We start from the raw sequence: 25,452 nt of genomic DNA, 5'->3' as shown, positions 1-25,452 counted from the left end.
ATTAGAAGTTTAAATGACATTTTACCTTTTGCTGCTTTTACGCACGACACTGCATAGCTCTTTTTGTAAGTCAGCCTTCACGAAGGTCTACACATGAGAAAAAGTTTTGTTTTCGACATCTCTAGACTTACATCGTGCCCCTAGTCTGCACAGTGAGTGCTTAAGCCGTCAAGGTTATCAAAACATGTTAGCTGGTTTTCAACATGTTCGAGTAATGCTTTCTAGACACAACAATTTGGCAGCTGTGAGCAAAGTAAGATTCTGGCGCCCTTATTATTTCACACTTGCCATGATTTTACACACTTGGAAGATTTCCGTTTCCAGGGATGCAGAGAACCTATGCTGATCCAGATTTAATTTACTCTTACTGAGCGGAAAGGTAATGGGGTCCCCCAGACATGCCTAAGCGACCTTCTATAGTTTATAATACATTGTTCCTATATAGGGAGGGTGTCAAGACTAGGCGCTATAGGACTTGTTTTCACCATCATTGTAATATGATTTCTCCTTTTGTATTTTATGGAATTGTAACCATGCTGACCATATTATTTTTAATCATACGTCTGCTTATGTTGGCTAAGATACTTCACATGAGATAACGTCATTAAAATAAATATTTTAATCTTACCGTGTCTCTTATTTACTCCTGTTGTGGACTGGTATGAGAGTATAGCAAAAGAGTGTTCTCACTTCCCACCATTCCTGAGATGGCCCTAAGTCGCATGTTCTGGGTTGTCTAATCATTGGTTACTTTGCTATAGGACAAAGAGCTAATGTGATACTGATGCTAGCTGGTTGGGGTTTTTCTAGGTACGAAGGTGAGTTTCTGGTACACCACAATTCACTGACGTCCTAGGTCTCTGTGCACAGTTCTGTGTATGAGCAGGACCCTTGCAACACAATCATGCGCAACAACTGCTGTACCACAGAACAGCCAAACACTCACTCATGCGCAATCACTGCTGCACCACAGAACAGCCAAAGACCCACTGATACGCAACCACTGATGGATCAAAGGACAGCAAAACAACTTCCCGAGAATACAGCACAACTGCACAACCCACCGCAGCTCAGCTATCATGATATATATCCTTTGTTACACACACAAATCTGAGCAACTCTCCACGGTTACGGCACATTTGTACAACCATTGCTGTATGACAGCATCGCAGCACTTTCACTGTTGTGCTCCATCACAACTACGTATGCACTGATGCGTCACAGATGAAGGCGAGCAATTCCCAGTGTTACAACACCAAGGCCCAACAATGAATGTTCTTCAACACAACTGCACACCCACTGCACTATTGCACAACACCTGCTGCAATCCAACACTCATGTATACCCGATGTTGAGCTGCAGCACAAAGAACAACTACAATTTTACTGCACACATGCACTTCTGCTGTACTTCAGCTTAGCTCACTGCACAATCGCATATGTATAAAAATACAACAGCACAACCAAAGCTACATTAAAATGCAACTAATTGACTATAACAGCACAGTAGCATCACAAGCATTGGCAAAGAGATCAAATGCTGATTAAAGGCTTCACCAATGCTGTTCGGCTATGTTGTATAGCATCGGCAAGATGCTGTCAGAATGGCCATATGAAAACAAAAGAAATAAGTAAATAAACCGAGCGCAGTGTCCCAGAAACAGGAGCCGCGCTCAGTCTTCTTACAGTTTAAAAAAATAAATAAATAAACCGAGTACGGTGTCCCTGAAGCGAGCGCCGCGCTCAGTTTTAAAGTAAAAAAAAAAAATAACACGAGCGCAGTGTCCGATATCGCTGCACCCGCCATTGTCCCCATCAGTGTACATTTTAAAAAGAGTGCTCGATCACCAGATAAAGCCCATCGTGTAACGCCGCAAGGAAACAATCCAGTCCGGATGGGCCGGCCAACAAGGAGACAGGGCGGTAACCTAAAAGCCTAATTTTCAATGGGAAGCTAGCGTTTAGCATAAACGCTAATGCGACCCAATGAAAATGATGGGCGGGCTTCAAGCCCCTTTGGAAATCTCCTTGATCACTATAAGCCTTGCAGACCGAGGAGCGCATGCGCGCTCCAGCACTAGGTCTGCGAGACCTAAAAAGGCTCCAGGCGTCGTAAGCGTGTCCTAATGGCGCGCTCCCGGCTTCCAAGTCTTGCAAGCGCTTGCAGGAAATCTGCAAGTCTCGCTGGTGCTCTTGGGCGCCCACCATATCTCGTAAGCGCTCACAAGTACTCAGCAAGGCTCATTACGTTCACCAGCGCGTGCAAAAACCTAGCTTGAGCACGCCAACCGAAATGCTGCCCTCAGCCACACACCACAGGCCATACTTTTTGGTCCCTGTCAAAATGTTTGTGAGTAACCATGGTCTAGTTTATCCTCCGTACACAAGAATGTGATTTAATTTTCACAGTCTAGTAGTGAATTTTTAATACTCTTTTCCCAAATATTATTAACATGGACGCTATCTTTGACGGGATAAAGTAAGCCGTAGTGTGCCACATTTAGCGTTTCAACCATGAGCACAAATTTAGCCTCCAATTAACGGAGAACTCAAAGAAAAAAAAAAGTTATATTTTATATAAGCTAGAGTACTTTAACGTTGGAAGGCGAGCAAAGTTTACCTAAAAATAATATCAATTTGGATAAATACTCTTTTTTTGTAGACTTGTAGTAAGAAACTGTAGTAGCTAGTAAGTTAGATTTAATTAATTATATCCGTAGCATTTTAGAGGTTTAGAAGTTATAGTATTTTGTATGTGACATTAAAATTCTAATGGGATCTGTGTATTCTGTCTGTATCAGTTGTTGGGTTTTCAGAATAATTCAACTTTGAATCCGGCTGGATGTAATCTGTGGCTTATCTATTAAAGGAAACTAATTTCAATTCTAATTGGTGTCTCTAAGTTGTTACTACACCAATTTACTGACTGAAACTTCTTTGCTTTCAGTTGGTAATATTCCCTCTCCCTTTAAAGATGGCCGCTGTCTTTACACCTTTGTCGAGCGCGGGCGCACTCGTCCTTTCTTTGTGTCAATGCTAAAAGCAGTCACGGGGAGATCCTGCCTGGTAGTCATTGTGGAGCTCGGGAGCGTCTTGGAGGTTGGGGTGAGGAGGCAGCGCGGAGGATCACAGGAAATCAAGGTAATGCGTCTTCCTATGTGAAAGAGTCCGTGTTTGTAAGCACATAAGCAATAAGTATGTGCTTACAAAGTAGCCCTAAAGAAAACGAGCACAAAAGTACGAGGAGTAATGGTACAAAGCAGTCTATGAACCTTGCCACAAACAGGCTGTATCTGAAGGCAGCTGATGAGGTTAAGGCACCTGCTGCAGCGCTATATCTGCAACCAGCACATCCCCATATCTGCAACCAGCACATCCCCAGGCATAATATTGGCAAAACATAAGGTGGTTCGGTCTCCTGCTCACAGGTCTGACTGTGTATGCCTGCTGCTGAGTACTGCATGTAAACTGCAGGTCATACGGTATACTAGTAATATTGACTAATGGCCATTGCTGCTGAGTACTGCATGTAAACTGCAGGTCATACGGTATGTTAGTAATATTGACTAATGGCCAGTGTAGATGAGATCCTTCTGTAACCTACTGCTTACAAGTTCAAAGGAGAGTACATTTGCTCAGATATGTGCCTGCTGCAAACGGTTTCATGTAACCTATAGGCACAAGCTTAAATACTAGTATTTGTTTTACTGTTTTTATTCTTATAAGGTAGATCAAATGGATACACTCAATTTGAGCATTAATTAATACGTTATTGTAAAACAAATGTGTTTTTGTCATGTGTATAGCCATCATTAGTGTAATGTTGCATACTTACACAGATGTAACTTACACTCGCGCAGAGTCTGGGAATGGTAAACACTTTCACATATCGTGACAAACTCGTAGAGTTTTACAGAGCGTTTCTTTATTTTCTCTGATGGGCTGCTAGTATTCGAGAATGTGTCCAAACTGTCCCGCCTTCCTGTTTGGACATCGGTTCCCATCCAGATCACCATTTGGACAAAGGGAATTTTTATATGAGCCTTTTGGAGGTTGCAGCTCAGCTCATTTGGCGCATCACCCAATTTATATGAATTGGCTCTACTATGTATCTCGCGAGAAACCAGAGGGGAGATTTTCAGGGGCAGGCCTGAAACCGCCTGAGTTGAGAGTAGCTGATTTGTCAGGAATCCTGTTGCTTTCCCCCTGTATGCCACCACTGACCACTTGCTCCTCAAGTTATGTATATTTTATTAAAACAGATCAGTGTTTCCCAAACTTTGCAAAGCCAGGAAAAAATGTTTTTTTTAACGATAAATGTTTACAACCCACCTATATTTAATTGACATTGACATTTTTTAATCATGGTAGAAGCAAACACCTGATTTAAAACATTTTGATGGTAGTGTGCTTTACAAATAGGTAGTTTTTCCAACATTGTTTTGGGGAAAGAAAGCAGCTTAAACATCACTTTCTGAAGGGGTGTTAAGGAATTTAAATAAGTGCAGCCGCCCTGCAATGTCAAGGCCATGCAGCACATCTGATTTTTGGGTAACGTATTAATGTCAAGCTTTCATGAATACTTTTTTATTTTTAGCTAACGTGTCTCTCTTTTTTTCTACCCCGTTGCTATTGCACTATTTTGTGAAGGTTACTGCACTTATCCTCGCCAACCTGGTCATGCTGTCCATTACTGAATCGTGAAAAGTCCACATCATCATACACTCTTCTACCACGGTGTTGTCAAGCGATAGTGTACTGTAGCGTACACCAGTGATCTTGCCCCAAGTCTTTAATCTTGGGCCGTCCCTTTCTTACAACTCATCTACAAACTGACTCTGGCTGCATGCCAACTCCAACAGTATCATTCACCTCTTACATTCTACCTGGTGTGCCCTAAACTCTCTGTTTGTACTTGCATCTGAGCACGTTCCTTTGCTTCCTCGTCTCGTCCTTGGTTTCCCAGAGTGCATTGAACTTTGGTCATAAGTTCCCATTCTCCTTTCCCTAACCTTAACTGCTCCAACCGTACTGTACTGTATGGGCTCTATATATCCCATCACTTACTCCTGTTTTTTGGCATCCCTTTAATAGTCTGCCCCTTTTTTCGAGGTCACCATCTCATCTCATTCACTGGCATCCTTCCCTGGTCACATTCTATGTTGCATGTCCTTCGCTGCCCAGTCCCCTATACCCATCCGTCACACAGATTCTTCACTTCACCCCCGCTTATGACTTTGTCCTTCACCACTTTCTAGAGTCTTCTAAAACATGCAAGTTTTGGGGCCTTGTTTAGATCTTGGTGTATGGAGTACTCGGTCACAAACACCGTATTACGATCGCCATAGGACACAGCTTTCCAAACTTTTCATGTTGGTGACACACTTTTTGGAGATGCATCATTTTGTGACACAGTGAGGCAGTGTGGCGAGCAAGTGAGCCCGAACCACCTAAGGAGGGTTCAGGTGGGGGGGCAGGGTTCTCCCCCGGAAGAAAATTCTGAAATAAAAGTGGGCAAATGGTCTCCCTCTGTCGCCCCCTCCCTCTGTGTCGCCCCCTCCCTCTGTGGTCGCCCCCACCCTCTGTGGTCGTCCCCTCCCTCTGTTGTCGCCCCCTCCCTCTGTTGTCGCCCCCTCCCTCTGTGGTCGCCCCCTCCCTCTGTGGTCGCCCCCTCCCTCTGTTGTCGCCCCCTCCCTCTGTTGTCGCCCCCTCCCTCTGTTGTCGCCCCCTCCCTCTGTCACCCCCTCCCTCTGTTGTCGCCCCCTCCCTCTGTTTCCCTCTCTCTCTGTTTCCTTCCCTCTCTGTTTCCCTTCCTCCGTGTCTCTCTCTCGCTCTCTCTGTTTTCCTCCCTCTGTGTCTCTCTCTCTCTGTTTCCCTCCCTCCTTGTCCCTCTGTCTGTCACCCTCTGTCACTTTTTTATTTATTTCATGCGATTTTATATAGCGCAAACATTACCCAAAGGTGTCAGAGCGCTTTACAAATGAACCAGTTGAGAATATCCGCGCCCCCTGATCCGTGGAGGGACAGGCCGCTCCGATGAAGAGTGTTCTCCGTCTCCATCCGCTGCCCAGTGCACCTCCTTCACTGAGGGTGGCAAAATCGCTGCACTTGCCTTAATGAGATGATACTACCAGTGTCAATATTACAGGAACGACAAAGGCATTTCTTTTTTTTTTTGACAAGCATGTACGAAGCTTACTTTGTGTTTCTTCTATCTCATGTTTCTCATAACAGGCAATTTTCATTAACAAATGTTCTACCTTTTAGCGAATACAGGTGGGTATATACTCGAGTCAGCAGTGGCATTTTTTAATCTCAATTGCAATCCACAACTTTTGACCTTTATCACGATTTCTACTGTAGACTGTATGAAAGTAGAAATGGTGTCTCACAAATGTATTGATGATGAGTAAAAAGTAATGACGGACATGTACTGTGCCAATTACATACGATTTAGATGGCCCAGGCAACGATAACAAAAAAAAACTAATTTCTTCTACTGTATGTTTCACATTAGCAGCGTTTCATTTGTTGGGATACAGGGGTGATCTCGATCTCTTTTTATCTCGGCGAGCTTCATCAGGGCTGTCAGTGTCCCATCGAAAGTACGCCATCTCAGCGGAACTAAGATTTTTTTTTTCTCATCCGGTGGTAAAACATGATCCTGCATAGCAAGTCTACCTCAAACATTACATACTGTAAGTAAATGAGTAAAGTCCCGCACTTAACTTCCTGGATTTTATCTGCGCCTCACCCCAGCTTCCTGAGCACACACACAGCCGCACCCGGGCACTTCACAGGCCTTTAAAAGCCCATAAAGCAGAGTGTCAGGAATGCCTCTCTTAATTAGCAGCAATTATGTGCTAAGTGCCCGCGACACACCCACCATTCGCAGGCGACACACAGTTTGGAAAGCTCTGCCATAGGATATACTAGAATCATAATATGGCGAACAGGATATCCATCACAATTGTGACGGAGTATTCCCCTCCACCAGGATCTAAATCAGGCTGTAAGAGTTGCATGATGAAGTCGCCCACCATTTTGTGCGAAGTTAGATGGCACATCCTCTTATGTTTGCAATTGCCCATCCAGTCATTAAATGCAATACCATTTTATTCATTGCACACAACCTTTTACCAGATTCATTAAAATCAATCATTCAGATATCATGGAAATCCCATGAATCTTTTCAATAGCCTCCATCACAGCCATCCTTTCCCTTGCTCGCGCTAGTGCCTATTCACCTACCCTGCATTCTCCACTTTGTTACCATTTGTATTTGTTGTACCCTTGTTTCACCCCCTGACCTCGTCTACATAGTTTGGGTCTAGCATAGCACTTCCCAGTAATAGGAACGTGCCACGCACTAGTTGCCATATTTGAGCCTGGTCCTACTTTATCCAATCTTTGTTGAACCACTGAGGAGGAGAAGCCTCCCGCTTCCCTTGCGCCCATGTCCTCTCCGACTCTGTGAGTTACATTTATGGGGTTGGGAAGTTGTAGATCCATACTCTGCTTCTTTAGAGGAGCTGATAGTAAAGTGGCCTTGAATGCTGCCATAACCGTTTTGGGGTGTCCTAGGGCATACAGGTTTTACTGGGCAAGGATCCAGGGGATTGAGGCCTTTTACTCCTGTTTCCCCAGGGCTTGTTCTGTTCTGACTTCTGAATACTGGGAGCCAGGTACACCCAGTCATAACTTGAATCTCAGGGTAGCAAGGCAAGCTGTCCTAGGATTCTCAGGAAGTTAGTGTGGGGCTAGAGACTCAGAACTCAGTAGCACTCAGAACTCAACAGTAGAACTCTATAATGACTTTCAAGCCCAGTGCTTAAACTTTGCAGAAAAGGACTTAATTGTACCAATTTTGTAAAACGGTTTTAATAGATTAGATTAATTAATTGTAAATTGATTGTAAATCTATGTAAATCGATTGTTTTTAGTTTTGATACGTGCCTTTTTAGTATTTATTGTATTGATTGTAAACTCTTGTTTGATACCACCCCTCCATAACTAGCATTGTAAAAACTATATTAGTAAGAGTTGTATCGCTATGGAAAATGCCTTTGGATGAAATTGATTGTTTTTTTTTTAAATGTACCTTTTATTATACGGTTGTATCGAAATAAAGAATTGAAAAATAGATTAGAGGTTCAAACGAGGTGCGGCATGTCAGGCAATAGTCCTCTATGAAAGCTAGTTACAGGTGCAGGCTCAGTGAAGGTGCCTATGAACTGCAGGTCACTTACTTGATGGTGCCCATTTTTGTAGTCCTCAGAAACTAGGACTACAGTCTCCGTTGTAGACTCTGCTTGTCTCTGAGGGAGTGTTCAGTTGGTGTCTACCTTCTCCAACGCAGCGGTACCCCAATCTGAGGTCCTAGTTGGATGCAAAGCAGGGGTTTTACCCCACCTTCTATCTCTGTGTTGATGGCACGGACATTTAACAGTGGGCAAAGGGGCTGCCAACACAGGCCCAGCTACAAACCCCTGCACCCAAATGTTGATTCTCAGGGTAACGTTACCCAGAGGAAGTGTGTGTCAGACATGGAGATGTTCCCACTTCTTAACTCCTGAGGCGGAGAACAACAGTAGCTTCTGCAGCTAAAATGCTACTATTTGAATGTAGTTTCACTTGTTCTCTTGACACCTACGTTTATTGGTTTAAAGCATTAATAATATAACCGTATTTGAAACAATAACATTAGTATACCAATCCAATCCAATCCAAAAATTCTTTATTTCGGCCATTTTGAGACCATAAAAGATTAATTAGAAAAACATTTAAAATACATAAAACATACAGTAAAAACCAGGCAAGGAGCAATAGACACATTAATTCAGTTTCCTGGAAGGTCTAAGGCAATGAGGACACAGTTAGCTACATTTCTTTACAATCCATTACACGTTTAGTAGGAAATTAACCTTTCAATACTTTTCCCCTTATCTGCCACATGGCCATTAAGTACTTGGCAACTGCATTAGTATACACATTTTAAGGATATTTGGCACAACATTCAGGGTTATTAAGAATCAATAGAGGTTCAGATTTAGAGGAGAATTTGTTTTCCTTGTTTGATGTGGACAGGGGTCGTTTGCTGGTCCGATTACACGACATGAGAAGATGGATACGTGGATAAGTTATCTACAGGGTTTAAGACAGGGCAAAATGGAGTGCATGCTCTTTCTGTCTGGATATTTTAATGGCGCAAAGTGCTAGGAGCTGATTGGGAAGCTGGGAGATGGAATATTGTTTGAGTGTTGACTGAACTGGCCCACAGCATTGCAGCACAGCTGAAGTCTGCATTGGATATCATAAAGATAAAATTGTAAACGTTTTTGTTATGGTCATTTTAAATGTAAATATTTACAATTCCTCCTCTGCTATTAGGATATCACTATGGTCCATGGCTTCCTCATCCACACCCTGGGCTCTGGTCTAGATGGAAGCCAAAGTTTGTGCCGCGTACTGTACTCTAGGACCTTCAGTTTCGAAACCTTTGACGATCAAGCAGAAGACCAGAGAGAACAAGATCCAGAGAGAGAGAGATTGCGAAGGAAAGAACAAATGTTGACTGTGGCAAGGTAAAGTTAAAAAATGTTTTTTTAGTGGTATATAACAATTAACAATGTTGGCAACAGTACAGCGTGTGTCCAGGATTGCTTATCACATTACGTGTTTCTTAGTTCTTGACATCAACAAAAATATTTTACACTGCCTAGAGGCACATGCACTATGCTAAGGTTAGACATTTTAGCCGGTTTGTGGTGGGGTCAGACAAGAATGGGATATTAAACCATTTAAAGCACAATCAATTGCATGATCCGTGTTTTGGGGATCCAACTAGGCTGTGAAATTTAATTATCAACAGTGTTTTTAATGACATAGGCTCTGACGTCAAATAATTTAGACATTAAATAATTGGAATTACATGTAGGAAATAAAAAGCTCACATAGTTCTGTTATCCATTTTAGATTAGCTTTCACAGTGCTAACCGTGTCCTCCCACCTAATGACATTAACCTGCTCATTACATACCTGCCAACTTAAAGAACAACCTCACAGTTTGAGGGAGGGCGGCGCTGTGAATGGAGTGGCGTCTCGCACCGAGAAGTGCATACAAGGCACTTGCGAACCCCACCCGCCCCCAACCCACCTTCCTCTTCCTCAAAAAAAAGATTGCTGAGGCTGGTGGGTGCCGATGACCTGGGGTGTTTTCCCACCCCTTAAAAGGCGACAGCAGTTTAAAGCATTCGAAAATGAGCTGGAAAAACACTATTTACAGTGGTTTTCAGCACGCCTTCCCTGCCAGCCTGTGTTATCTGCTCTGCACCGGGTGACCGTGTGATGGCACAGTGTGTGTTGGACGGCATGCCATTAGTCTGTTTCTGGAGCACAGCTACAAAATGGCTCATCTGCTTCAGCAATGTCTTCATCCGTGTACCGGCCAAGGGTGCGTGGGTATGTTCTAAGGCATTGGTACATATCCCTTGGCCAGTAAGCATGTTAGATCTGCAAATGTATTCTTCAACTTTGCCACTTTAACTTTTTTGTATAATCCTGTGATCTTGGTCTCGAGGGCAAAAGCATAGTTCCTACCGGTTGCTTTCTTCACCAAACCTCGAACCGTCTCCCAGAAAGGGTTGCGTTTCGGACACTTCCAGAACATAGGAGCCATGTCTGCCTCAGGGTGTTGACATCTGAGACATTCGTCAAAAACAATGAAATTTGTTCTGTGTAGCCTATGAGGGGTCCTACACCCCATGATATTTTTTAAATTGGATCAGTTTGAACCATGCTTTACGCATAATTTTTGAGGGATATTCAATTATTATGTACCATTCCTTGTATTCGTATTGTCTGCCTGTATCGCATTACCATAAGGATTTCAACCAGGAAATATCTGCCTTTGTTTCCAGTATAATTGGGCTGCTGTGCATCATGACTTAAAGAGGAAAAAAAGCTCTATGACCCGGTCAACGCTTGCCGTGTCTTAGCCGTTTGTTTATCTTTACTTTAAGCCGCGTTGCTCATCTGCTCAGGACAAGATGGCGTATGGGACGGAGCACTGGTGCAGGGCTCCCTGGCACTAGGATTGCTTAAGCGTTGTAAGTCCCTGTTGTCCCCCTGCACATCCCTCACGGAGGTCGCGGTCCCGCCGGATCACTCACCAAGAGGAAAGATTTTGGAATCATGCTGCTGCCATCCACAGGGAGCTGCACAGGAGAAGCATGGATGAAGGAATGACGATCTGAGCCCCGTGCCCCCAACTCCACTGATACGCTGCGGATTGAGGGATCGGACCTAGCGGACACTGGGGAGACTCTGTAGGAGACACTTACGCCCCCGGAGCCATCCTTGGTCCCGTTTTGGGACTGAGTCGCAGGACGAGGGTGGCAGGGCCCCCGACTCCACCGATGCATTGAGGGATCGGACTGGCGGACACTGGAGAAACTCTGGAAGGGACACTCATCGCCCTGCGGAGCCATCGTGGATCCCGCTTCTGGACAGAGTCGTGGGACAAAGATAGCGGAGCGGAGGTTCCGAGCAGGCATCCCGCGGGTGCCTCATCCCAAAATGGCGCCCTGGCCACAAAATGGCAGGAAGAATTCCACCAGCATGAAATATGACTGGAAAAAAAAAATCATCAGATAAAGTATTTTGTCCACAACCCATACAAACTGGAATAAGAACTTCAAAATCAGGAAATAACGTCTGCATCGATCCCCGCAGCCCGTGGATGCCTGATCCCAAAATAGCCGCCATGGCCGCAAAACCATTCTTCTATTGATCCCACTGTGCTGGTGAGATACACAGCCTCTGACCCGCCCCCGGTCTAACTCAACCCCCCTGCCGAGGAGACTCTGAGCCGGCAATCAATCCCCACAACACGCTTGTGCCTGACTTTAAGACGGCTGCCCTGGCCACAAAGAACAGTTCCCTCCCCCTCCTGAATCTTGCCTCGCCTTGACCCCCTAACCTTTTGCACACAGTGATGATCCCAACAATCTTCACCTCCCTCTCCTCAATCCGCCAGCACCCCGAGTCTGCTCTCTACAACCAGCCGAAGAAAAAACAGCATGAATCTCTGATTAAGGATGGCTCTGGAAACACTTTCCGACCTTTCCTAAAGGGAGCTCGCCCCCCCGCCCTACCTAGACACAATGCCTTCCGCCACGTCAGCCCATACCATCTCTTTTTCACGGCCCAAACTCCTTCTCGATCAGTTTCCCGCCCAACCTCTCACCCAAAGCGGAACATTTTTTTAAGCAAAAACTGATCAGACAACATTCTGAATCACTAGTCGCAGACATCTACCACTGCTCCTCCAAAGAAATGTAAAAATGGTCCTCATTTTCTACACCTAAAGGCCCAAAATATGGTACTCCATCCTCAGATCGCAGCTCAATCTCTCCAAAACAACCAACACTTCACATAGCTGCAAACTGACACGGTCAGCTCCTAACCGCAATAGGCGTACTGGTAACACCACTGTGACCATCTACTCCAGCGGCACAGTCCTGATACAAGCCAACAATGACAATCTAGAGTCCTTCAACGCCCTTTTCCCATCCTGGAAAATCGAAAATAATTTCTGTTAGCATAAGCTGAAGCCATCTTGTCTGTGGCATCCATTTTGTTAGCTATGTAATTCTCCCATCCTCTGCTGCTCGTCTTTTTCCCTGCTTGTGCTGTCTATTTTAGTTGACTTCCTGACTCAGCTAATAGCAGTATGCATGCTGAAGAGTTTGTAGCTGTCAGAACACCTGGTCTCAGACTCAAATGTCAATCTCTTAGTGCTGCCATAAGCATTCCTGCTTCCCCTCCCACTTTGCTGACTAAGTGATTTCCCATCCACCCATGTTTGTCGGTAACTCTTCCTGTGTATGTTTGTACCTTCTATTTGTAACTACATGCTTACCAGTGCAGAAAACTCTGTATATAAGTACCATGGTCTGTGTTTTCAAGCCAGTACCTCCTGGAACACTTGAGGGTGTTGTATGGACGTGGTCTCACTCATGAATGAATAAACTTGTTATTTTGAATTCCAGCTTCAATGTCAATCTCTATTTTGTTAGTCTAAGGACCCGTAGACAGAGAAGGGTGAACCTTGCACCAGTGTGCCCCTTAAAAAAGCACATCTCCACAATCCCTCCAGACTGCCCCCTCTCATGTCCTCCACACCTTCCCGCCCCTACTCCCCCTCCCCTCCCCTTCGAAGAACCGGACCCGTCACCAGAACTCGCCCACCACCTTGATGGTCCCTAGTAACTACACTTGCCACGTGACCTCACCCACACCAGAGAGAACAAGACCCCACGACTCACGCCCCCCCGGTATTCACCCCCACCCATAACCTGCCATCCACCCCCCTCAACCCACCTCGAACGACTTCAACACGCAATCTCTGACTCCCAACCACCACCCCAAACCCACATGCAATAAAACACCCACACGGTCAACACACCCACAAAAAAGCAACCCAACAATGTAAGACCCCCTCCCCCAGGTCTAACATACCCACCCAGAACACCCACATCGACTTAGAGACTGGGCAGCGACTCACCCTGCTTGAAACCCAGATAGGAACTATAATCCAGGGTTTTAGCGAAATCCTAACCAACCTCGCCGCGCCCCATAAACCTCCGCGTATCCCCGCCCTCCCCATCTTTACTCAACAAAGGCCCCCCACCAGAGATGGATCTCTACCCCCTCCAAGCAGACACAGAGACCCAAAAGAACCAGAGATGCAATGTCTGAGAGTGAAGCGGTAGACCTCGCCTCCTCGTATGACAACCCCATTACTGTCACTCTCCAATCCAAAATCCTGGTGATCACCGGACTAGGCAGAGACCAGGCCCTTCCGTAATCCCCCAGACCCCCGGCCACCTGCACTATCATACCCACGGTCCACGTGCGAAGAAACCCAAAACAGAGACAACCCCCACCAACTGCATTTTCATAAACTGCAGATCATCCATCAAGCACGCCACAGAGCTAGCGGCATAGACATAGACATAGACATAGCATTCATCACTGAAACCTGGCTAAATGATTCCTCCCTACCTTTTCTGGATACTCGTGTCACAGGCTTTACAATCACCAACAAAGATAGAAAAGACCAAAGAGGAGGAGGCATAGCAATCATTCACAAAAACAATGTTTCTGTGACGGAAACAGACACCTACAACTACAACACCTTCGGATCCCGCACCCACGTGCCTTGAGCGGTATCAACCTGAGAACACTTGGCAGCCTGCACAGCAAACCCCTGACCGACCTACACTCTGCTGACGAGGAACAATAATTCCGAAACACCGGTGTCCAGAGTTGGTGCTGCAAACTTGCTTAAACACACGAACTTTCGAAATAGCGCACTCGCTACAAAACTGCATCTACCATGATGCTCCTGGGGTTCACCCGCTGGTGGGTGGAGTCGGAGTGCGACCCATTGACTTCAACTACAACACCTTTGAATGCCTAACTGTCAACATTGACACTAGCAACAACAAAATAGTAATCTGCCACCTTATCTACCACCCCCCAGGCAACACCACCACATTCACTGAACACCTGTCTGACCTGATTGCCCACTGCTCTCTCCGAGATGCGAACAATTTAATTCTGGGCGACCTCAGCCTACACTGGAATGAAGAAAACAACTTGCTAATTCAGAACCTGAACGAGCTGCTACACAACAACAACAACCTTACCCAACACGGCACAGAGGAAACTCACAACAAAGAAGCAATCCTAGATGCCATTATCGCCAAACGCAACACAATCCCGATAAACCACACACTGCCCATGGATTGGGCGGATCACCACTTTATCCTCTTCCACCTCACTCAACCGATCGCCCGCCAACGCCCCACCCAAGACCCTCCTAAATGGACCAGAAACCTCACTCAGATCAACATGACTGACCTTGAAGAAAGGGTTAACTCTCTCCTCACCTCCTCTGCGGATGATCTATCTACCACCAAACTCACTGCCCATTACAACACAACCTTGACATCCATTCTAGACCAAGTAGCCCCACTGAAACTAAAAAAAACAGCAACATCCCATCTAGATCCTGGTTCAACTCGGAGATTAATAACGAAAGGAGACAACTTAGAGCTACAAAAAGACTGTGGGGGAGCAACCCCTCCGCAAGCCGACGCGAACAACTCAAAGCAGCCCGAAGGAAGTACAAAAAACACATCAGCAGTGAGAAATCCACCTTTTTCTGCTCTGCCCTGGACAAAGCAAAAAATAGGTGCAATGAACTCTTTAAAATCTGCAAGCAACAAACCTCGAAGCCCCTCGAATCCTCAATGCAGACCTACAAAGAATTGTGCGAAAACTTCGCCGACTTCTTCGAATAAAAAATCACCAAGATTGAGCTCTCACTAGACATCAACGCCAAACCCATCTGCAAAAGCTTGCCCCTGGTGCCAAAAGACAGCACATGTATGCACCCATGAAAACATGGAAGTCCTTCGACCCCATCCCGGAAGCCGAGATCCTCAAGCTAATATTCACTTCCAAACCCGCCTCCCACCTCCATGACCCTATACCCACCTAAATGACCAAAAAACTGAAACTCTCCATAGCCCCTTTCTGGTGCAGAATCATAAACCGCTCCCTGGGAACTGGCATCATACCTGAATGCCTCAAAGTTGGCCAAGTCACGCCACTAATAAAAAAAACAGGCCTTGACTCCAAGGACCTGAATAACTTCCGACCCGTCTCCTATCCCCTCTCCTATCCAAAATCCTCGAAAAATGCGTCCTCCTGCAACTGACTCAGCACATAGACAACATCAACCTTCTGGACCCCCAACATTCAGGGTTCAGAAAAGGCAATAGCACAGAGACTGCGATCCTCAACATCACTGACGATATCCACAAATTCCTCGATACCGATCAATGCTGCCTACTCATTCTCCTGGACCTATTGGCAGCCTTTGACACTGTTGATCACCAACTACTCATCAAGGCTCTACAAGAAAGGGTAGGTGCTGATGAGGTGGTCCTACGCTGGTTCTCCTCCTTCTTACACAGCCGCTCTCAAAGGATAAAAATCAAAAACTTTACTTCTCACCTACACCCCATCAGCAGAAGTGTCCCCCCAAGGATCAGTGCTCTCACCAGAACTGATCAACAAATACATGGAAACCCTCACCACCATTCTTAAAAATGCCAACATCCCATTCCACCTATATGCGGTTGACACCCAGATCTATCTAGAAACCTCCTCCTTAGATGACATCCACAGACTAAATGACACTCTAAAAGAAATCCAACATTGGCTGTCTCTAGATCACTTAAAACTCAATCAAGACAAAACCGAGATCCTCCTCATCTCTAACAAAGAAGAGAACACAAAATCCTACCTAGCTCCCCTCAAAACAACACTCAACGAAGCAGCCAGAATGGTCACTGGAATTAAGAAATACGATCACGTTTCACCAGCACTCCGAGCACTAAAATGGCTCCCAGTCGAACTGCGTGCCAGCTTCGGAAATGCCTGCCTCACGCACAAAGCCCTACACACAGGAAAACCCGACTACCTGGCCGCCAAACTCAAGAGGGCTGGTCAGACTAGAAACCTCAGGAGCTCAAATACCCTACTTCTCATCCCTATGAAAAACACGCAAACAAAAAAACGCTGCACGATCCCTCGCCGGAAACGCGCCCTAAGTCTGGAACTCTATCCCAGCAGATATCAGAACTATCTCGTCCTTCACAAAATTAAAAAAACACCTAAAAGTACTTTTCCTCAACTGCTCCCTCCCGAAGGGATAGCCGCCGCCTCAACGCAAATCCCTACTCGCCGTTGCTCCCTGACATTGTATCACAAAGACCTACCTCCTACCTGCTCTCTGACCACCCCCTGTTCCTCCCCCCTTAAGGGTTCATCCCAAGATAAAGTGTACTAATCGAGGTTATCTCAGGTCACATGTACTACCCTAATACTGCACAGTACACTTGGACTTCCCAATCCTATATTCCTATATTTCTGACCTCCTCCTGTTCCTGCCCCTCTCTCCCCCCAAAAGGTTCATTCCAAGACAAAGTGCACCAATCGAGGTTATCTAAGGATTCTCGTACTGCCTCAATACTGCACAGCACACTTGGACTTCCGAACCAATATGTATAACAAGATAACAGGCTCTATTATATGACTTGTGCGAAAAACTGCTGTAAAGCGCTCCGATACCCCCGGCCAGCGCTATATAAAACTCCTTAAATAAAAAATAAATGAATAAACTAGTTCTAGCGATAAGAGTGCTGGAGATTCCAGCCAGTATCCCACTCCAAATTTGGGGTATTACAGTCAGAGTTCCTGGAATGTGAAATGACACATGGACCTGTGAACACTCGGTCCTTTACTTTGCGAATTCCTTATTGTTAGGATTTGAGTGCAGAATTTTTTACACCTGCTCAGAGCCGGCGAATGAAAATCATAAGACCAGCAGGGGGTTTCACTTGGTGTAGAAATGTACTTGGAAATGGTGTTTGCGCGTGAGCTCTGACTTAGTACTCCGACAGGTGTGTTATTCCTTATTACTCTTATTTTAATTCTCAGACCTATTCGTGGACTTGCTTCATTAAATGGTTTTCTAATATTTTTGTAAATGGTTTTGCCTTCTGCGTGTACCCTTTAGTCCCCTACTGTTTGAACTCTGTGATGTAGGATCCGGAGTCTTCTATATAAATATATCCTCTGATACCTAACCTAAATGGTTCTTCCCGTCCGCACAAAAGATTTATAGCGGGCCGGGTATCGAATGAAAACCTGAGAAACCTACATCTGGACGTGCCCTCATGATGCTTGTTTTTCCGTCAGTGAGCTAGACAGTTTCTTTCCTGTTCATAAGTTTGATGTGCCCTATCCAGTACTGATTACCATGCCTGATCAGCTGTTAATTGGAATAAGCTCCTGAATTTTACACAATGGTTACCAGCACCTCTCATTACCAGAATGGTGGGTGAAACCGGTTGAGCTTCTTTTGGACTGGACACTTTTGTGGGCTATTGGTGTGTATTTGGACAAATAAGCTGACATCAGAGTCCCTTGCCAGCATTGAGTGCATTCAAGGCCAGAGTCCTCACATCCTGTATCCCTCCTATGAAACTATATCCCTAGTAAGAAAACCCAATCCTATCCGACGGAGGCGAAGTAGCTCTGAAGATCTCCATGGCTAATACTTACAGAAGGTGCCTAAAAAAAGTAACTTGGTTGTTCAAATGAAATGTGGTGGTGTTGGTAGCACTTGGGCCCTAGCAGCAAATGATCATACTCATCCAGCGTATTATGCAGTCACAGCTGATTGCCATGGGACCTCAACATAACGCTTCAGACCTGGTATTTGCATTTTTATTTGACTATAATTGCATCCAGAATAAAGACTTGTAATACAGTTTCAACATTAAGGGTAAATTAATACATTCAAGTCAAACAAAATTTCCACCTCCATTTATTAAGAAATTGAGATTCCCAATTCTATAAAGACATGCAATGTATATACTAGGGTTGGGGGGAAAAAAAGAAAGTTAAGTAAAAAAGCTATACATATATCAAAATGGTCTACACTTAATGATAAAAATCATTGAATTCCCCTGCTATAATTTCATGCACATATATCTGGTTACAATTTTATTTTCTCCTACTGTGATGATATGTCTAAAATCCACTCTCAAGTTTTGGGGGGAGGGGGTAGTAATGGTTTTCAATTTTTTCAGTATGACTTTATTAGCGGTTATGAAACTTATTGAAATCCATCCTTTTTTCCAATAACAATTTTGAATTGGCTGTGAAATCTTGTAATGCCACCAGTAGTGTAGGGCATACCAAAATTCCCAGATATTCATGATCAAGTTCCGCTCGGTCATAAATATTGTCTCCATTCAATGCAACTTTGAACGTGAAAATTGCATTGAATTCTCTCCTCGCCTTTTCTGTATTTCATGTACCACCCTAAGTCTGAAATTCAAACACAAATAGAAGGAGCGTCTGAGTAAACAATATTATCTTGCATATTAAAGTCATGCAGTCCATGAAGAATCAAAAAGTTCCATGCAAGCTTCCTTGGCATTTGTATTCAGTTCTTTTATTGTAGTATTTCATTCGACAAAACAGTCGCCCCTGATGAAGATATCCACCATGAAGATATTCAAAATATTATACAAACAAATATTGCACAACCAACAAATATTCCACAGACTACGCGTTTCGTCCCATCTGGGACATCATCAGGGCTGGAAAAAGAAGGGGATATTACAATCAAATAAACTATCTTAATGATTATAAGAAAATTTCTGCTAAATCATCATGGCATGGGCAAAAGAATTACACTTTTAGTAAATCGGAGAACAGTTTTGTTAAACGTCATATTGCCTCACAATCTAAGTACTATCCCACTACATGCCCACCTAAGCACTATCCCACAGGATGCCAACTCTATTCTAAGGTCATTCGAAGATGGCAGGACAAACATGCTACAAAAAAACCCAGTAAACTATTGTGAATGAATGCAGTACAGTGAGTTAGCGGGAGGACTTTGAGAGAATTCAACATTATTGTGTCCATGTTGGAAATGTTACTTCAAGTACGGAAAGAACAACATCAATGGAAATAAACAAACATGACTCTGCTTGACTGAGTGCTGCAGTAATTTTGAACAATGAACATGCAGGGCAAGACATCCATTTTGAACAAGATGGCGTCGAGGCCTTAAAGAGGCCCAGTTAACTAAATCCAGAAAAAGACCAGTGCCAGTGTTAAACTCCCTTTTAACATGGCATATTAGCACCATGCCAGAGTGTACATGTAAATTCGAGAGCCACTCAACATTTTTCTCTTTTGTTCATAATACATAAATATGTAAAATGCAGACAAAACTCTAAAGCAGACAGAGTGAGATGCAGAAGCATGTATTTGCCGTACACAGTTTGAGGTCATTTGCCGCATTTTACTTTACCCAACAGTGAATATAGTGCTCTTGGAGCAGTCTGGGTTCATAACAAACTCCAATGAGTACTGAAATGTTTAACTTACAAAGAGTTAAAATGCTTCAGAACCATCAGGGTTTGTAGCACTCCATAGTAATATATTCAGTGAAATCCTCTCTTTAGTTAGACTTTGCAAGTTATGGAACATGTGTTGCAAATAAATTCAAAAATTGCTGCATATTATGTGGCCTTCCTGTCTAACCATTCTGACATTTTATCACTCAGTGATACAAAAAAGATTCTGCCCTATAAACGTTGCACAGCTTTCTGAGCAAAAAACATGCACAATAGTTGTACCTTATCCCAAATGTTATTTACCGACATTTAGTGATTTTGTCCAAGTCTGCCAGGGTGTGGCAGAATTCCTGACAAGGGGTGATGATGTTTTCAGTGGCTGAGTCGTTGAAGAACTCTCCGATGACGTTGAAGAGTTCTTTGCTGTGGGTACAACTGGCTACAATGCGGTCGGCAAGGACACTCCTTTTCGTCTCAATCTGGAGTTGGTGGTATTGGTTCAGGGATGTCTTGAATGTGGCTCTGGTCTATGGATTCCTTACTGTGTGACAAATTGATGTCTCCAAGGAAGATGTAGTGGTTGGAGTCAGTGGCAAGTGGGGCGATGAATTCTGGGATTGGCGTTGCTGAAGCTGTGATGAGGTCCTGGAGGTCTGTAGGCGAGGGTGCCTATGATGGTGATTTTGCCTTTGGTATGGATATGGAAGTTTAGATGTTAAATGACCGGGGTGGTGTCATCTGCAGTGGTGGTGCAGTGGATAGTTTTTTGTGGATGATGGCGATTCCTCCTCCGTGTTTGTTGATATGGTCTTGGTGTGCTATCATGCAGCCGTTTGGTGTTGCTGAGGCAATGTCGGTGTGGATGAGCCAGGTCTAGGTGAGGAAGATAACTTCGGAGGTGAGGGAGGCGATGGTGTCACAGAGTTCGGTGGTGGGCTTGCAAAGTGATTATGCAATGAGTAGGAGGCAGTGTAGTTGTTCTGAAGCAGTCTTGGTTGGCGTGGTGGTGGTGGTCATCGTGCATGCTGGGGCACTGGTGTTGCAGGAGAAGAGGCAGTGCCGGCAGGAAAAAGGTCCTACAGTTGAAAGTGGAGAGGTGCGGCAGCAGTTGTTGTTACAAAGTCTGGGGCCAGGGCTCGGAGCTTGCTTTTGGCACACCAGTGGCGCAGCCTCGCTGTGGCCTCCATTAAGTAGGCCCTGGGAGGATGAAGTGACGCTGGGAAGTTGTGGGCAAAGCCAGCGGGAAGTGGGAGGGAAATGTGGCGGAAAAGGGAGCGGGCGAAAAAACAAACCAGTTGAGCAAAATTTAACAAAGCTGATTTGAACATGGTTGAGCACAGTTACTCAATGAAAAGTAAACAATTCAGGAACCAGGGAGGCAGCAATGAAGCAAAGGGAGAGCTGTCACGAAGGACCTGCCTGTCATGAAATCAAGGGAAGGAAAGGTGAGAAAACATTGGTAGCACTGATGGAGGGAAAACGTCTTATAATGGGGTAATCACAACCATCCTCCTGAAAGATTTGATTATAAGGGCAATGATTGATGAATTTGAAGTGGAGCCTTGGTGGCTCATATGAGAAGCCTTCTAGATCTCTGCTTGTGTTATGTTAACTATCCTAAAGCCACTCTATTGGTCAGTACGTGGGTCATCTCCATCCTCCTCTTCTTCATCTTGTTTTTACTTCATCAGTGATCTCTAGTTGTATTTGCCTCACAGGCTCACTTCATTGTCCAACCTATACCTGTAGATGGTATCCTGATTTTCTCTCTGGGTACTTCCACACCTGTAATCATGTTGGTTTCGATGGTTACCCTTAATGTCTCTCAGTATCTATTGCGTGGTGTCCATGGCAGGCATTTAAGTATTTCTAGGGCCCTAAATTGTTTGTCCATCTATTATATTGGCCATGATATATGGTTCCAGGATTCTAAAATGAATGTTCCATTTTGGCAGTGTTGGCCTCAGTTCAGTCAACCATTAGGAGCTGAGAATTCTGAAGATGTGTGCGCCTTATATCCGTTTTATTCCTAGGGGCAACATTCCTTCGATGCAGTATGTGACTTTGTTGTTAATCCAGAAGTAGGTATGGTTAGCTTTGGCGCGTCATTTCTGTAGCGTTGTGGGAATGTACTCTATGATCCACTCTGTACTCCAATAGTTAAAATGAACATTCAGTAGTTGAGGTAGGAGGTCAATCAGGAACACAATAGAAACACTGCCTTTACTCTCTTCAGGGATGACCAAAGTCCTATATTATTGCTGCGGCTACGAACATCTGATTCATTATTCCTCAGGTGCAGGCTTCACGTCCCTTGTCCGATGTTTATGGAAGTTGAACCTCAGCTGTGTCGAGGCCTCTTTTCAGCGGAGTCAAGCCTGTTGTTAAACGCTGAGATGTCCCTTCACACTGATGGTCAGATCACTAGCCTCCTCTTCCAACGGTCCGTTCATCAGTTAATCACGATTACTTCCTTCACAATAGTTTCCAATGTGATTGTCGACATAACAAGTTTGACCAAAGCCAGGCTGATGCTTGATAGGGTCTTCGGATACTATTTACAGTACGGTGACTAGCTTGCCTGTATTGAATCCTGGATCCCTGCTCTTTCGTCCATGCTAGTTTTACTTTTCAGAAGGGGACGAGTGATCATATTCACAACTCCCACATGCTCCGGTGCTCTGTGCGGTCGCAGATTCATGTTGCCTCTGCACCTGATGTGAAGTTCCCCAGGAGCGGCAAATACTCCTATAATTTCTAATTTTTTGTTTGAAATGGCCACGTGTATTTGAGCTAGTGAAGTAAGGAGGCTGTCATTATGAGCCTGGGTAGGCCCCCATCTCGGCTGACTTTGTTGTATTTTATCCAGATGAAGGAAGTTCCCAGCCATCCAACCAGTGAGGATGGTCAGACAGTCATTGGACTCTGTGTGTCTCTTGCTCCACGTGATATTAAGACTTGAGATGTATTGTACACATCTATAGAAGGTAAAGCTGTGCATCCGGATCAGGAGGGCCTGTTGCATTACACGCCTTGGAATCATATGCTGCTTTTGCAGTTGGTAATAACATCACCCGATGACGACTGGGCTTGTCAAGAAAATACAGATTTATTCTAGGCCTGGGTGGTAAATTCCGTTCCGCTTGCGGAATTTGGGTAATTTTGCATTCCGCAGAGAATGCGAAATTGCCCAAAATTCTGCATTCCGTGACTTCGTGTAATTTTTTGCTTGTTTGCGTTCTCAAAATGCGTGTTCGCAAGATATTTCCCCCCGAGCATGCAAACAGCTATTGCGAACAGTAAAAAAGCATTGCGAACAAGTAATTCCGCATAATTTCTGCGTGTTCGCGGAGATGTTTTTGTTTCGCGGAGATTCGCGTAACACGATTATGCAAATTCCGCCCACTCCTAACTCGGTTTCGGATAGACATGCGTCTTGCTCTTGACTGGAGTCATTGAAAATGGTCGACCTTGTGCAGATCCTAGCTTGCGTTAGAAGGTAGGCTGACTGTGCCATAGAAGTACGGAATATTTGCTTCAAAATCTCAGCCTGTTACCCCCATGAATACCTCATGCCTCACATGTGCAAGTGTATTCTCACCAAGGTAGTGACGTTTTTGAACCGGATTCTGAAATGTGATGGTTTTTGAAGCGGGAATGGATTTTTTTTCGTACAGGCGAGTTTGTCACAGTGTAGTTAAAGCAGATGTGTGCCACTCTCTGATAAAGGGGTCTTGATATGAAGAAGAAAGGTCGTTTACATCACTGAATCGTGTGATGTGGAGAACTGTTATAAGGAAAGATTGTAGGACATCCAATACAGAATAGAAGATTCGTTTCATAGTTCTTCACCCCGGCGTTGCAGTTTTGTGCTGTGATGCATGCTGGGTTACACAGAAAAGGTTAAGTGAATAATCGATTATTGGACTTCTCTTTCACATCCTGCATGGCGCGAAGGCATGTCCTGCTGCTGGTATGTTACCCCAAGTAACGTGCTGGAAAGACGCGATTGGAGGGCAGCTGGGAAACGACTAGCTTCCTGTAGTGCAAGCAAAACATTGTAGCTTGTCTTTCAGCGCCATCTTGTGGATGTCAAACGATTTTCTTCATTAGAGAACCACTGTAGTTTATAAGGCGAAATATTTTAATTGTAGCGGTACTGCATTAGGACTGGTATAAACATAAATAGAACACTTTATAAGTGTATGGAGATAAAACTGAACCGAGAATAGCCAATAAAAGTTGGATGATTCATTATTTAGATAAATATAAGGAATTATATTTTGGCGGGTTATGCTTCTCCCAATTAATATTAGAGAATAGAGATGTCGAATCCCCAATATGGAATTGGAATTAAGTTGCACACTTCAGTGAGTTTCTAGGCCTCAGCCACCACTTAAAGTTAACTTTAAAGTGGGGTGTAGGACCTTGTAGCATTTTGGAAGGCGAAACAAGCTTTGGGTTGCTCGTTTACTAATACCCAGTGCTTTAAATGGGAAAAAATAAGTAGTGCCGGTTCTACGTACCAGTGAGTACCGGCCCATTTAAACCACTGCTAAAACCTCCATCCCTTTAGCATAAACACAGCTCTGCAAGTCCTCGAGAAGGTAGTACTGGAAGTCGGGGCCTGCATGAAGGTGCATCTCTACCTGCAGAACCTGTGGGGTAGGGCGGTTCGCCTCCATCTTGGCTCTGCATCGTCTCCGCCTCTGTTACCGGCGACCTGGTGTGCATTCAGGCTCAACTCTGGACCCATTGGGGTGCATCAATGGACGAGGCTTTCGTCCGGCGGAGTTTGTATACCACATCGCTAGGATTTGCTTCTGGTGCTGTTGACTCCTTCCTATCCTTCGATAGAATGCTGGCTCTGAAGATCTTTAGCATTCTGGATGCCCAGAATCTGGAATGACATCCCCATATCCATGGAGACTGGCGCCACCCTCTTCGGAAACTAATTGAAGATGCAATACCAGGGGCGGCTCTAGGCTCATGGCGGCCCTGGGCAGGGAGCGTACGTAGGGGGCCCCCGAAGAGGGGGTCCGGGCGGGGCAGAGCCCCCGGGGGTGTCAGGGTGTTTGAAAGTGGAACAGAGCCGGAGGTCGCCAAATCCCTGCCAGGGGCCGCCATGCAAATATGCATCCACCCTCAGAGGATTATTATATTAAGGATATATATTGGCGTGGGGTTTGGCGGCCCTGTGCAGGTGCACAGCTCGCACATGCCTAAGGCCGCTCCGGGCAATAAGGTCAGGTGAATGAGGCGGACATCCATTGATGTACACCGCGTTATTCTAGCACGGCGTACGTCAGCAGGTCGTCCACTGCAGTGCTTAAGAGAATCCTTCCGGTGCTTGTACTAGAAGTATTTTCTTTGAATAAAATTCAAAGTCTGGGCACAAGAGGAAACCCTTCTCCATATACCAAGTTTCTTTTTCG

General features: G+C 44.8%; 1 protein-coding gene across 1 annotated transcript in view; it reads left to right on the top strand.

The window, feature by feature from the left end:
• Positions 1-3,014: 3,014 nt before the first annotated feature.
• AP5S1 (adaptor related protein complex 5 subunit sigma 1) overlaps positions 3,015-25,452 on the top strand; it is a 40,890-nt gene continuing 18,452 nt past the window's right edge. Inside the window, exons 1-2 of the mRNA XM_078679045.1 lie at positions 3,015-3,140; positions 9,390-9,583. Of these exons, the coding sequence (XP_078535171.1) occupies positions 3,033-3,140; positions 9,390-9,583 (302 nt within the window). The 5' untranslated portion in view covers positions 3,015-3,032. The remainder of the gene's footprint in view (positions 3,141-9,389; positions 9,584-25,452) is intronic.

Source organism: Lissotriton helveticus, chromosome 2_2, assembly GCF_964261635.1.
Source record: "Lissotriton helveticus chromosome 2_2, aLisHel1.1, whole genome shotgun sequence".
Taxonomy (NCBI): domain Eukaryota; kingdom Metazoa; phylum Chordata; class Amphibia; order Caudata; family Salamandridae; genus Lissotriton; species Lissotriton helveticus.
This window is presented reverse-complemented; position numbering and strand designations above follow the sequence as displayed.